The sequence below is a fragment of the Maylandia zebra genome, linkage group LG13 (assembly GCF_041146795.1).
Source record: "Maylandia zebra isolate NMK-2024a linkage group LG13, Mzebra_GT3a, whole genome shotgun sequence".
NCBI lineage: Eukaryota > Metazoa > Chordata > Actinopteri > Cichliformes > Cichlidae > Maylandia > Maylandia zebra.
The window spans coordinates 17512422-17526684 of record NC_135179.1 but is presented as its reverse complement, the minus strand read 5'-3'; the positions used below and the strand labels follow the sequence as shown (position 1 = coordinate 17526684).

General features: G+C 40.6%; 1 protein-coding gene across 4 annotated transcripts in view; it reads left to right on the top strand.

Moving 5' to 3' along the window:
* mark1 (MAP/microtubule affinity-regulating kinase 1) overlaps positions 1–14263 on the top strand; it is a 36271-nt gene that overhangs the window by 14392 nt on the left and 7616 nt on the right. For 2 of the 4 annotated variants that reach the window (XM_004551707.5, XM_004551708.5), the window contains exons 4-12: positions 6811–6859; positions 7831–7896; positions 8161–8231; positions 9574–9630; positions 9737–9973; positions 11215–11334; positions 13308–13407; positions 13497–13609; positions 13695–13902. In XM_004551707.5, the coding sequence (XP_004551764.1) occupies positions 6811–6859; positions 7831–7896; positions 8161–8231; positions 9574–9630; positions 9737–9973; positions 11215–11334; positions 13308–13407; positions 13497–13609; positions 13695–13902 (1021 nt within the window). The remainder of the gene's footprint in view (positions 1–6810; positions 6860–7830; positions 7897–8160; positions 8232–9573; positions 9631–9736; positions 9974–11214; positions 11335–13307; positions 13408–13496; positions 13610–13694; positions 13903–14263) is intronic. The other 2 variants (XM_004551709.5, XM_012919257.4) reach the window with 1 other exon arrangement.

Genomic DNA, 14263 nt, shown 5'->3' with positions numbered 1-14263 from the left:
GGGTTTGAATGTCCTAAATGCTCAGAGTTGCTGCCAGTTGATTTAATGATGTCATATTTGCATTAGCGAGCAATGGAATTTGTGTCTACCTAATAAAGTGAGTATATTAAAATAAGCGATTTTGTTGAAGGCACTCTTCAAATTACAAGTCTAGACCTAATTTCACTGTAATGCTTGAGGCTGTTTGGGCTGCTCTATGACCCTTCACCAATGAGTAGATGCAAAATTTAAGCAGCTATACACAAATTCCCCCCTTTCGACATCGGTATCATAGTAGTTTTTGTATTTTTACTACACAGCTGTCTGGACAGCAAATTGATTATCGTGTGATGTAGATTTTCATGGTTAAAATGCTGGTCTGCATAGCTAAGTAAACTATATCTGGAGGCAACACTAAATACGTGGATCGAGAAGGATTGTCCAGTGCATTTAAAAAAAAAAAAACTAATCTGGACTTGATTAGACCTTTTGTACGCAGGGCAAACATGGAGAACATTTGAGCCATTCATGCTGACTCTGTTTCAGTGTGGGTTTGAGATGCCTGATTGGGCCACATTATTCCTACACTCCCTGCCACTCTTTCATGTTAGCCTGTCAAAATGCCACTAATATTTCTTTTTATGGTCTCAGAGGAGCCAGGCTGTGGGCTCACCATCTGGCACTGTAGGCACAACCATCGCCCTGTCAGATCTTTTACTACCACACGCATGCACATACACGCAAACCTGTATGACACACAGAGACATAAGCAGAAGATATTTGGTTTATGCAGAAGGCTCTAGCTGGCAGAATCTCTGGGGATTTTTTTTGTCATTTTTGGCAACATTATGCACACATTTATGCATTAGTGTAGCTAGCATCCTCTCTGATTAGAATTAGCTTTATTTCACATCAAACAGCACTTTAACACTTATTTTCTTAAGCATATCTGTGTGAGCCCACAGTGTCCCGATCACTTGATTTTAAAGAGGGGTTAGCAGAGGCCAAAATGAGTCATGAGGTTACAGCGAACCTCCCCTCTTTTTCTTTATGGCCCATTGGCCCTGATGTGACTTTGAGGTGGTTTCAGCCCCAACAGGAAATGAGGTCAGCTTAGCATCCAAAGCACCTCCTGAGATTCGCCACAGGAAATGCATCACATGTCATCTGTGGTCAGGGTTGTTGACGTTGTCATGGTTTTAGGCATTTTAGCCCTAAAATAGGCCTCTCCGCTAATCCCCTCCGAGCAAACGCTGCGCTCATCCCATCATCCCAGCGCTTTCTCTTTGTAATCTGTAAATAAGAGTTGTTTTCTTTTTCATCGCTTAAAAGACGCCAGTGAAATATGGAAGGTTGCATGATTGGCATGTGGTTCTCTTCTGTTACACATGACATGTAAAAGACTGAAGAGCATGAAGAGGGTAAATTAAACCCCAGAAACACTGGCAGCTTCTCTAGTTATTATTTTTAACATGGCTCAAAGCTGCAGTACCAACCTTTACCCTCACTCTTATATCCGAGTGTGACTGTGTGAGAAACTGCTCCGAACAATACACGGCGACTCTGTTTGTGTATTCTACAAAAAGCTCACTATGGGGTCAAGCTCTTGTAAATGGGTGTTGTTGATGTCTGTCTTGTGCCTGCCATTCTGCATTAGCCAATGAAACGCTGTTGAGCCTATGGGCTAGCGAAGCTTTGGTCTTGTTCAGATGAGCAGAAGGTGATTGGACGGGCAGCACTTGTGTTTGAGGTGAATCATAACACAACTGAAACGCTGGCTAAGATATGCACAGATTTACATGTTTGTGAATATTTTCTGTTCCATAAGACATATTATACAAGCGTTAAAATGAGTTTTGGTGTAAGTAAAGTGTGTTTTGGTTTTGTGGATTATGAATAACGAGTGGCTCATAGTTGCAGAGTGATTGGAAAAAGATGTGTGCCTTTTCTTGTTGGGTTTTAGCACCTTGGGAGTCGAGGATGGGATTGTTTCCTGAATATCAGTGATGCCTGTCTGTTTGTCTTTGTCTCTCACTGTCTTTCTTGGAAAAACAGAAAGCTATGGTTATTTACTGATATGTGGTTTTTTATGTAATATTTGAGCACTTTAAACATGCACGCACGTACCCATTAGAGGGATGAGGGCTTCCAGACTACTCATCCTATCAATAATCTCCATGTTGAATGAGCAGCTGTGCTGCTGTGACTGAAATAGTCCAGCCAGTTCTTGTAAGTGTTCCCAGTCTGATATCTGCTCCTTCTGTATGGGGACTGCTGTAATTAAGGCTAGTTTGGGAGACTGGGTGCCTCTGGGTGGCTGGAAGTAGGTCACTGGCACAGACTACTGAGATTCAACCGCATTGCAAATGATGTGTGCGATGCAAATTTGTTGTTTTTGTAGCTCTTTCTGTAATCCTTGTCTACCTGAAAATCTGCTTTATGCCAGGCTGTGACCCCCCCCCCCCCCCCCCCCCTTCCTGCATCTGTAGATATTATTGATATTAATAGTAGATTGGATCAAAGACCGCTAATTCATTATCTCCTGTCAGCCTGCATGGTGGCTACATCCTTATTGAGCTTATATCGACAGACACAGTGTTTGTTGTTGTCGTTTTCCACTGCCCTTCTCAGATTTGTTCTAATTTTTGTTTCCAAGTGGCTGCACGCGTGCTTCCCATGTGAGGGGCTTTAGGGCAATGACGCAAACGAGAGAGAGAGAAAGAGAGGCGGAACAAGGCAGAGACGGGAAGAGATAAGAGACTGAGATAAAGCACTGCCTCTATAATTCATCACTCATCCAGAATATTACAGATTTTCTGTCTTGACCAATGCATCAGATATTAAAGCACGTGCATGGATGGATGTGTATCGGAGGTTCTAACTTTTTTTGGGGGGGGGTTGTTTTTTATTCTTGTGTAGTGCGGTAGATCTTCTGGTTATTGTGTCAGTGTGTTTCCACTCTAATTGACTTTGTTACCACGGGGGAACCTCTCAGGCCAACATGGCAGTTGATGAGTATGGAGCAAGGTTTGCCATGCAGAAGCCTGCTATTCTGAGGCACTTGGATCAGGAAGATTTTTGTCCCATAACAAATTCAGGCTATAAAATCTGCATGCACACATTCCTTTAAAATGTCAATCTCAAAATAGTTGCATTAATGTATAAACGTGAGTGTATATATCGTACATGTACATCGTACAAGTGAACACCATACACTCAGTCTGTAGGAACTCTATATTTGTGCCTGTTAATATGCTGTAAACTGTTTTCATATTAGTACAGAAATAGATCACACAGATTAGGTACAAAGCCATGAGAGGGATGCTAAAAGTTTTTGCACAGTGAATTTGAAATCAGTCAACATGTGATGGAAGTGCAGACTTTCAGCTTTAATGCAAAGATGTTTAACAAAAATTTCCTATTAACCATTTAATTTTCATACATAGTTGCTCACAAGTATTTGGACAAACTAACATAATTTTAAATATAAGGACTGTTTTTGATAGTTTGATGAAAATCCTTTGCAGTCAGTCACTAAAGATCACCAAACGCTGTTTCCTCCCATGAGATCCTCTGTGAGGGCCCATCACTGCAGCCACATTCATATGCTGCTTGTTTGTGGGTTGATCTGCATTCAGTTTCGCCTTCAGTACCTGAAAACCATGCTCTGTTGAGTTGAGATCACGCGACTGACTTGGGCATTGAAGAATATCCAATTTCTTTGCCTTGAGAAACTCTTAGGTTGTGTGCTGTTAATTCAGTTTTGCAGCATTTGGCGAAATGAGCAGAAATGAGCACACAGAGTATCGCCTTGTGCACTTGTTCAGAATTCATCCTGCTACTTCTATCAGCTGTCACATCATCAGTAAACACCGGCGACCCAACAGTGACCTCCTTCCACTAGCAGCAATACATGTTCACGGCATAACACCGCCTCCACTAGAGGTGGGAACCATACATCCCACGATACGATATTATCACAATACTTAACGCACGATACGATATTATTGCAAGTTTTTTTTAAAATATTTTGCGATATTCAGATTCTGTACATAAAGGTAAACTTTATCAATATTCATTTTATCTAATATCAAAGTCTCGCACTCAGTCTTTCTCTCATTTCAGTCAGTTTTATTGTTGACAAACTGAACGGTTTGTATTACAGTCTAGCCCAGCTTAACTGAATGCAACCATCTGGTACAATTATAGCTATTTTGAACTATGAAATTTATGAAAACTATGCAGCCCATTCAGCAACTGAAGAATTTGAAAGTAAATTAAAACAAAATATCATTTTACATTAAATAAAAAAGTTTTAAACCTATCCCCACTAGTGGATAACCCAAATTGTCACTAGGTGTGAATGTGCGAATGAAAGTGAGTGCGAATGGTTGTCTGTCCCTGTATGTTGGCCCTGCGACAGACTGGCGACCTGTCCAGGGTGTACCCCGCCTCTCGCCCTATGACAGCTGGGATAGGCTCCAGCGCCCCCCGCGACCCTGAAAAAAAAAAAAGGATAAGCGGAAGCGAATGGATGGATGGAAAAAAGTTTTAAACTTAATTAAAATAAAACATGTCTTAAATTAAAATAAGTAAACTGTCATGTTTATTGCTGCCAAAGAAAAAGTTAAACACATTTGGACAGTGAAGGAATGTCAGGATTCTTGCTCAGAAAAAGGATCAACATGCTCTGAAGTCAGAGCACAAAAACCTTTTTTGTAACAAAATATCGATTTCTGCTGTCCCTGTATCGATACATTATTAGCAAAAAAAATATCACGATACTACACAGTATCAATTTTTTCCCCCCACCCCTAGCCTCCACCATGTTAGACAGGTCATGTGGTATGACCTGCCTAAGTCTAACCTGACCTTCTTGTTCTTGAGTGTAGCCAGTGGTTTGCACCTTGTAGATCCTCTACATTTGCATTCATGAAGGCGTCTCTTCATTGTAGACTTTGACAGTTATACATCTGCCTTCTCAGGAGTGTTCTTGATTTGGTTAATTGCTGAGAAGTTGTTCTTCTTAATAATGGAAATCATTCTTTTAGCATCCGGTTTAGTTGTCTTCTGTGGTCTTTCGGGCCTTTTGGTGCTGCTCAGCTGGCCAGTGCATCTCTTTTGGGCCTGATAATTAAAACGGTGAAAAGCTATAAAATGAAATTCAGATATGTCTGTATTACTGTGATCTGTCATGAAACGCCAAAGAAGCTCGCTTACTTAATAGGGATGAAATATAATTACATTTTTTTTGCTATTGTCAATAAATGTCATTAACATGACGATGAAAAGGACATTTTTGAAACTTTATGATGAAGATTTATTTACAAAAAAAATGTCTTGGACTGCTTATTTTGTACTGTTGAGAACATTTAGAGCAGTGGGAGGAGTGTGGGCTTGCCTCTGAATAAACTACAGTGCCCATCTACATTGTAAAGAGGGAAAATGCCACCGAGTGTGCCTTACTGATGTGGTTTTAATATTTTCCGGACAACAACGGAGCTCTGTGGCACTGGGAAACAATCTATGCTAGTCTTCAAACCACACTTGTTTGGGGGAAAAAGTGTTGTTTAGGTTTAAGAAAACTTGAGACTTTTTCTTGCATTATTCGTGTGTGGGCGTGGGTGTGTTTTTTGGATGTTATGAGAGGAAGAAAAGAAAAAGTGAGGCAGGTGAGCAAGTAGAGACAGGGACCCAAAGAAAGAATTAGAGTGAGAGTGAGTACCTGCATGTTGTTGAACCAGACTGTGGCTCAGAGGTCCCACAGAGTCAGGCCTGCTCACACTGGTGTAATAGCTGTGTTTGATGACCTAGAAACATAGACTATCCCGGCACTTATGTAAGACCTAAAAGGCCACTGAAAGAAGTCGAACAAACATGCTCATATAGACACACACACCACAATACAGTATCCATTCTCTTCGTTTAATTTGACACATTCGATAACGACATATTTTTCCTCGTTTTTAGAAAAGACCGTGGATCAAAGCGTCGCTCAGTTTTCACTGAGTCGAAGCCAGCAAATGGCAAAAATCTGTGTTCTGCCTCAGGTGTGAAATCCCAGTCGTGTTGGCGTTGAAATTTAACACTCAAACACAACCTCAGCAGAGCTCTGCTGAGAATCAGCAGAATGTAGACGATTCAACAGCACCTCTAAGTGGCTGCAGAAGCTCGTCTGACATAAACAGCCGTGCCAAGACTGAGTTTTAAATGATTCTGCTTTCTGACTCATCACTCAGATGTTGCACAGGGAGGCTCAGAGAAATTAGATTTTCCTTTAGCCTCCTGTGGCTGGGTAGAAACTTTCTCCCTCTGCAGTAGAGGAACCTTCTTCTACATTTTGTTTTCTACAGTTATGTGACTAAGGCATCAGCATCATTTCTGCATCTTTTTTGCATGCTAAGATGATTACATTAGGCAGCAGATGTCTGACTGGCTCTGAGCCTGTGTACTGCCTCTCTGCAGTGGCTGGCTGTGCGTGCGATGCTGCTGACTGGCTGTTTGGACAACCGATTGGCCGGCTTGCTGGACTGCAGCGTGTCGGTGGAGATGTAATTCTCTACCCTGTCTGTGTAGGGCAGGGTTTAGCACAATGTTGTCGCTGCGCCATGTTGCTTCACACAGTCCAGTTGTCCTGTCATCCTCAGGTTCTCTTATGGTTTCGAAGATCCGTGTAATTTATTGTGGCTGAGTTCCCTTCACTTAACTCCTCTAATCAGTGCTTAATAAGTGCTTTCCCAGCAGAGCCCGAGCTGACACTAAGTGCTCATTGATTGTAATTTCATTTGACATGTTTGTGGGTGCATTAAATGTTCCTGTCTGTCTCTACAGCTCTTCAGGGAAGTCAGAATAATGAAGATTTTGAATCATCCAAATATAGGTAAGCCCAAACAGCAACCTACAAGACCCTCAGTGAGTTTGGATTAGTATTTCCCTGTGAAAGCACACTGTGTAACAAGCGATCCCCATTAAGTTACTGCCTTATCCATGAAAACATCTCACACTTTGATAAGATTGTACTTTCCTTCTGCAAATTATTCTTTTACTTAGAATACTGTCCAAAACTCATGATCCACACCTCATTTTTTTCTTTTCTTCTTAGCTCGTCTTGAGCAATAGTTCTCTAGGCTTTCTTAAGGTCTTTTAAAGTTTTTCTTGGAACATTGGCTGCAGGGAAATCTCCTCCATGCCATGCAATATCACCTGGAAAGTGTCTGATTGAAGCAAAGGTTTTCATTCGTCAGCGTGACAGTGATCCCCAAAACACTGCCAAATACAGTAAAAGCATACCTGGAATAGAAAAACACACAAAGGAACACTATCAGTCATGTTGGCCTCCCCAGAGTCTGGGTGAAAAAGCAGAGTGGGATCAACTTGAGAGTAAACAGAATAAGAGGCCGCCAACATCCAAAGAAGAGCTTTAAATGTCCATCAAGATGTCTTGAGAACTATTCCTGACAACTACTTAAACTACAGTTCAGGCTGTGTTAAAGAATGAAGGTAGTCATACCAAATATTGACTTTTAGGCTCCTTAGAGTTGCAGAAACTCTGTTTTGTCTTATCTACTGTGTGTTTGAACTTGTTTAAATAAATCGCAGAACCTGCTTCCCATTTTCCTAGAAAAATATAAAGAAATGATCACATCTTGATCTGACTGTACAAAAGTACAAGCATAGTTAGCAAATGGTTTAATGCCACTTTGTACCATGCTGGCACCATTCAGACTCTGTTAAGAGTTTTATTGCATTAGGATAGACCAGACCAGCAAGCTCAGCTTACACCAAATCACAACCTTCAATTAGCTTTTGATTTACTTCATCTCTGCCTCCTTTCCCCACTTTCTCCTGCAGTGAAATTGTTTGAGGTGATTGAAACAGAGAAGACTCTTTATTTGGTGATGGAGTATGCCAGTGGTGGTAAGTGAAGCATTAATTCATGTCCACCAAACAGGTGACATTTTGTTAATTTTTCTGAGTGTCACTCTGTTGTGTTAGTTTAACTCTAAAATTCATTGCAAAAATGCTTATTTACAAATCTGTCACTCCAGCTAGTCACCATTTCAAATTAAATATTAAACATGTTATTTGTTGGGTTACCTCAAAGCAAGCATTAGTACATGGTTATTGATGTGATTTTTATCAATATACTTATTGATAATTATATATTTCTTCTTTCTACAGGTGAAGTGTTTGACTATCTAGTGGCTCACGGCAGAATGAAGGAGAAGGAGGCCAGAGCCAAGTTCAGACAGGTGAGTCATCAGTATCGCAGCGCTCACGCCTCTGTCGTCATTCCCTTACTGTTTTTTGAGAGAAGACTGCATGCACCAAGATCAAGCTTTATCACTGACTGCAGAGGAAAGAGGGAACAACTTCCTTTTAGATGCTGCTCTGACATCTAGTGGTGCTGCAGGAGCAATAAGGCATCTACAGTAGTTTGTGAATTTACTAGTTTCCTTTCATGCTTGGCCTGAAAGTGAACAGAATTCAATTTTATTTTTATTCTTTTTCCTTCGGTGTAACGTCGACAGGGTCAAAATCCAGATGTGTTCATTTATGTCTGAGTGCATGCAGGTTTGTGGCCTCTTTTAAATAATAGCTTGATTAAAGATCATGTGCAAATACTAATAAAATGTTTTGCTTGCATGAAAGCTCTCTTTGTTTGTTTGTCTCACGTTTTGAGATAAACAATGTCACTGCAAGAATCTTATACAATATCCAGCCTTCTATTTTTCTTAACTGCTAATTCAAATATTAATTTCACTGGAGGGTCTGAAGCCTTTTCCAGCTGGCATAGCATGAGAGGCGAGGTGCACCTGATCAGGTAGCTAGTCTTTTGCAGTTATATTCACATCTGTGGCTAATTTAAGGGGTTTCCACACCTGTGGAAATCGAACTCTGATTCTGGTTAATTTTCCCCTTTCGTGCAGTTAGTTTGTGCAGGTGTGATCAGACAAAACAACCGCACCGTGACAACTGGGGGGAGGTGGTCTGGAACGGTTCATTTATGGTGTGAACGTAATCCAACCCCGATCTGAACCAACTACCCTGGTGTATGTTACAAGTTTAAGTTAAAAAACAAAAATCCCGTAGAAACGTATTTTTGTTTTGTTTTTTATTCTAACTGCAGGAAGATACTATAGATGTGCAAAGGTCTGCATGGGCTAGCAACTAACTGAAATGAATGTAAATTCAGTTTTCTCACCCAACACCTTCTTCCTGTATATACCTTTGTTGCTCCCGCCCCAGCCAATGAGTGCGCTGAATGTTCTCACGTGGTTTGTTGTGATGCGTTTTGGTTCACTTGGATTTCACTTGGATTTTTGTCTGTGTGAAACCAAACCAAACCCTGGGATGAAGCTGCTAGTTTACAAACTCATCAACTGATTCAGAGTAAACAAGCTATCGGTGTGAAAGCGCCCTTAGAATCACCAGCTAGTCCTACGAAAACAGTTTGTGAACAAACACCGGTTTGATTAATCAATAAAGAAAAGGCTGCAGTTTGTGTGCATTTCTATGTAATGTACATGATATTGTACATGTATTTAACTGTCATGATGCCTGTTTTGTTTTTTGTTTTTTTTAATATTTCAGATTGTGTCTGCAGTGCAGTATTGTCACCAGAGGAGGATAGTACACAGAGATCTAAAGGTGAAAGTTTGTGAGACAATTTCTCCTCACGATTATCCACATCAGTCACTTCCTGTCGGTGTTGACAGTCCACGGTGTGCTTTGCCTCTTTTTCTCTTCACTGCAGGCAGAGAACCTGTTGTTAGATGCAGATATGAACATCAAGATAGCTGATTTCGGCTTCAGCAATGAGTTCACTGTGGGCAGCAAACTGGATACTTTCTGTGGCTCTCCGCCATACGCTGCTCCCGAACTCTTCCAGGGGAAGAAGTACGATGGTCCAGAGGTGGATGTCTGGAGTCTAGGGGTTATCCTCTACACACTGGTCAGCGGCTCACTGCCCTTTGATGGACAGAACCTAAAGGTGGGCAGCTGTTTTGTTTGTTTGTTTGTTTGTTCTAAGTAGTTCATATTGACTCAGGAACTACTTGGAAATTTTAATGTTGCAACTGGTGATAAGCTTGGAAAAGTTTTTTCTCTGTGAGCACTTTCCACCTCTGGCTGTCCACATGTCGATAAAGTGCTCTGTGTGTTTCAGATAAAATGCTTATGTAATCATCTGATCTTAAGATCATATTGCACTTGGGTCTTGCAGATATTCTCAGTTGTGTGCATTCAGACAATAGAAAACACTGATACAGTGTACATAAAGGGAGGAGTTATTTTTCTACCAGGTTTCATCATGGTTAGTACAACTGTGGTGTTGCTCTTGAGTTGAGTTACAAATTCCTTTATTAATTGTCCACATCACAGTTGAGAGTGAGGAAAAGCTTTTTGAGAGACAAGTCGTATAGAAAGAAGAAAAAACAGAAACCAACAGTAAAACTACAAATGCAAATCTTTTCCTCTGAACTTCAGCGCATTTTATTAAAAAATATTTATTGTCCAAATAATTAAGATAAGAGAGATAAGAGATAAGATAACCTTTATTAGTCCCACACGTGGGAAATTTGTTTTGTCACAGCAGCATTATAGCTGAACACATTATAGCTGAACCGTAACAGTGTTAGTAATTAGATCTTTTATTCATCAGTTTGAATACTTCTGTTTGAGTATGAAATAGCTTGAACTCCAAAAGCCTGATTACCGTAAATGAAGTTGGGCAAAAAAAAAAATCTGAGCCATTCTGACAGACTTATGATGTTCACACGAGGTGGTTACTTCAACCATAAAAAATTAAAGGTGGAATTTACTGTGTATTGTGTGTAATGAGACATGCGCATGAATTCATGTTCCTTTAATAAAGCAACAGTTTGGACTAAATTTAGTCAGATTCACTAATGTTCACAGCAGGGCTGAATGACCTGCAGTGTTATAGGCGCATTGATCAATATCTTTACAGCCACAAGTACAGCATGTGAACACAGCCAGCCAAAACGGAGCCATAGGAGAATAAATATTTGACTGGCATTCACCACTTGACTCTAAATAGCTACTGAGTGCACACTTGATGAGTAAATAAGCAACATTATAGAGCGATTGTGTTGTTTACGCTGGGGTCTGCTCCTTTCAAATGGCTTACATGGGAAAAATGATGCTGTTCCTTTTATTGTTAAACTTTGTTGCTAAATTCTCCTCCTGTCTGTCTGCAACTTTGGTGTGCAGGAGCTGAGAGAGAGAGTCCTGCGAGGAAAGTACCGTATTCCCTTCTACATGTCCACAGACTGTGAAAACCTGCTAAAGAAACTGCTCGTGCTCAATCCCGTGAAACGAGGCAGTTTGGAGGTAATACCTGTGTTTGCATTGATGCAGCTTAACAGTTATTTCCTCTCCAGCAAGTAGTCAAAAAGACAGTCGTAACCATGTGGAGTGATATTGTTTTAATGTCATGGAAGCAGGTAATTGCCACTGTTGGTTGGTGGAAAACAAAAGAATGGTTTTAATTTTATAGCCTGTCAGAGGAATGATATTCTTCAAAGAGTGGACTTAAAATTTGATTTCACTACAGCCTTCATCAACAGAAAAACTAAATGGAATGGAAATAATCCTTAATTTTGTGTGCAAAATCCTTATACGATGTGCATTCATTATTATGAGCGTGTGTTGGGCAAGTTACTTTGAAAAAGTAATTAATTATAGTTACTAATTACTACTTCAAAAAAGTAACTGAGTTACAATATTCTAAAAGTAATTAATTAATTGAAAAGTAACTATTGCGTTACTTTAAAAAAGCGTTTAACCCTCTGGGGTCCAGGGTATAATTGGCCATTTTTAACTACTTTTGATTTTCCCTCCACATTTTACCTTTAAAAACTATTTACTTTGTCTTGTTTGGTATCATTCTTTTCAGCACAACCTCACCTGTCTGAATTTCATTTTGACATACTGTATTAACACAATTGATTTAAAATCAGACAAAAAACATAAAATCTGAGTAGAAAAAGTTATTTTTACTGTAACAACCACAAACATGTTTAATGAATCATATTTCATAACTTTAAATGCAAATATAAATTGTCAATTTTAAAATCCTATGCACAAGTTTTGCAAACAAAGTTATTTGCATCCATTTACCTTTTACCTTGATTTTTTTAAATAACCATTTCAAACTATTTACATAACAATCAGCTGTTCTGCATTCAATAAGATGCCACAAATTATTTGTGCCACTCCAAAACAATAATTTCTGTCCACTATAAAGGAAAACATCACAGCCTGATACCTGCAGGCCTGACAGCAGCAGGTGTATCACTCCTGTTTCTACCTGGAGACAGCAGTCGCCTCATTGTTCTGACACACAACACAAAACTATCCACAACACTACACGCTAACTACACAAGACAACACATTAACTACACACTCCAAACACGCTAAACGTCACAAATCTCTCACATATCAAAACTCGCTCTCTCTTTTTCTGCTCTCTCTCTCTCTCTCTCTCTCTCGCCGTCACTCCTAACTTCCCCTGTTTTTTTGGGGGTTTTTTTGCTCATAAGCAGAGAGTGCTTGCTGCGCTGTCCTTAGGCAGTAAACGCGACTAAGCTATTGAGGAAAAAACCAGAGTCATTTTTATCATGACTCTGGTTTTACGTAGCCTATCAACACAATTTATAAACTGGTATATTTCACCTTGTTGCTTTGTCTTTAAGTGGTCATGTGATTGGCTTACCACGACTACTTTATTCTTCCTCAGTCAAACAGCAGCTCTCATGCAATTGTTTTGCCCCCTGAGCTCCAGGTGTTGTCCTAGACAGCGATTGTGATTATCATCCGCGGGAGCGCGCGCAGCTGCTTAAAGCTGTAGCGCCCAGATTACTTACGTAAACAGCTACTTCCGTGCAACTGATATAAGATGCGGTAAGCTGAACACAGCTTCAACCTTCTGTTTGTTGGAAAATAGTAACGGACCACATTTCCTTGTTAGTAACTGTAACGGCGTTGTAACGATAGGAAAGTAATTAGTTAGATTACTCCTTACTGAAAAAAGTAATGCCATTACTTGTAACGGCGTTATTCCCATCACTGATTATGAGTTTTTCTCCTTTGCAAATAGTGTTTGGACACTCATTGTTTACAGGTCAATATCATCCCTGCATTCAGACCCAGGCTCAATAGTAAAGATTTCTCCAGTAATAATAACAATTGATCGCCATGTTGTCAGACTTTCGTCAAATTCCTGTTGCGTGTTGCATAACTGATTAATTACGAGCCGTTAAAGAAGATATGCATGATTTTTAATTGCCTTCTTTCTTTGTCAGCAAATCATGAAAGACCACTGGATGAATGTAGGTCACGAGGAGGAGGAGCTTAAACCTTACATCGAGCCTGAGGCGGACTTCAGTGATTCATCTAGAATAGGTGTGTGTTTGTGTTTGTGTTGATCTCATTCTTTGTCATTTAAAATTCTGGGATTCTCGCCGCTAATGTTAACTGACTCCATCACTCAGAGCTCATGGTGACGATGGGCTTCCCTAAAGATGAGATCACCGATTCCCTGCAGAATCAAAAATATGACGAAGTCATGGCCACTTACCTGCTCCTGGGAAGAAAAGCCCCGGAGGTGAGTTTGTTTGACTTGCGACTCATTGATCGCCTACATCACCTCTGCAGTGAGTCATGTGACCACATCCGCCTTCACGTTGCAGTTCGAAGGGAGCGAGCCTCTGGCTAACAGCATCCTGGGTCAGCGACAGCGGCCGACCAGTGACATCAACAACAGCTCCAGCATTTCTCCCGCCCATCCCAAGGTCACGCGCAGCATCTCGACCAATCAGAAGCAGCGCCGCTACAGTGATCATGGTGGGGATGATGATGATGGTGGTGGTGGTGGTGGTGGTGTCGTAGAGAAGCCAAGTAAAGTAACCTCATCCTTCCCGGCTCAGAGAGTGCTGCGTGTTGTGTAGAGGGAAGTTACTCTCAGTCACTGATGATTGGCCGAATGAGTGTACACTGCTGAATAGACCTCAATAAGCTTTACAACAGAAACATTTTCCCACCGTTGACACTAATTTAGGAACTTTCCATTCCTTGTGCTCTCAGATTTATTTATGGTGGGGGAAAAAAGTCTTTAAAACCTCGACAGACTAACTTGTTTGCTTAATGTGGTCTAATTTTCCTAAACAGTGAACCAACGCTTAAATTTCAAAATCAGTGACTCAGCCTGCACACTGCACTGGTTGTGTAGCAGCTTCCTCCTAAGTCTTGTGGGGCCATT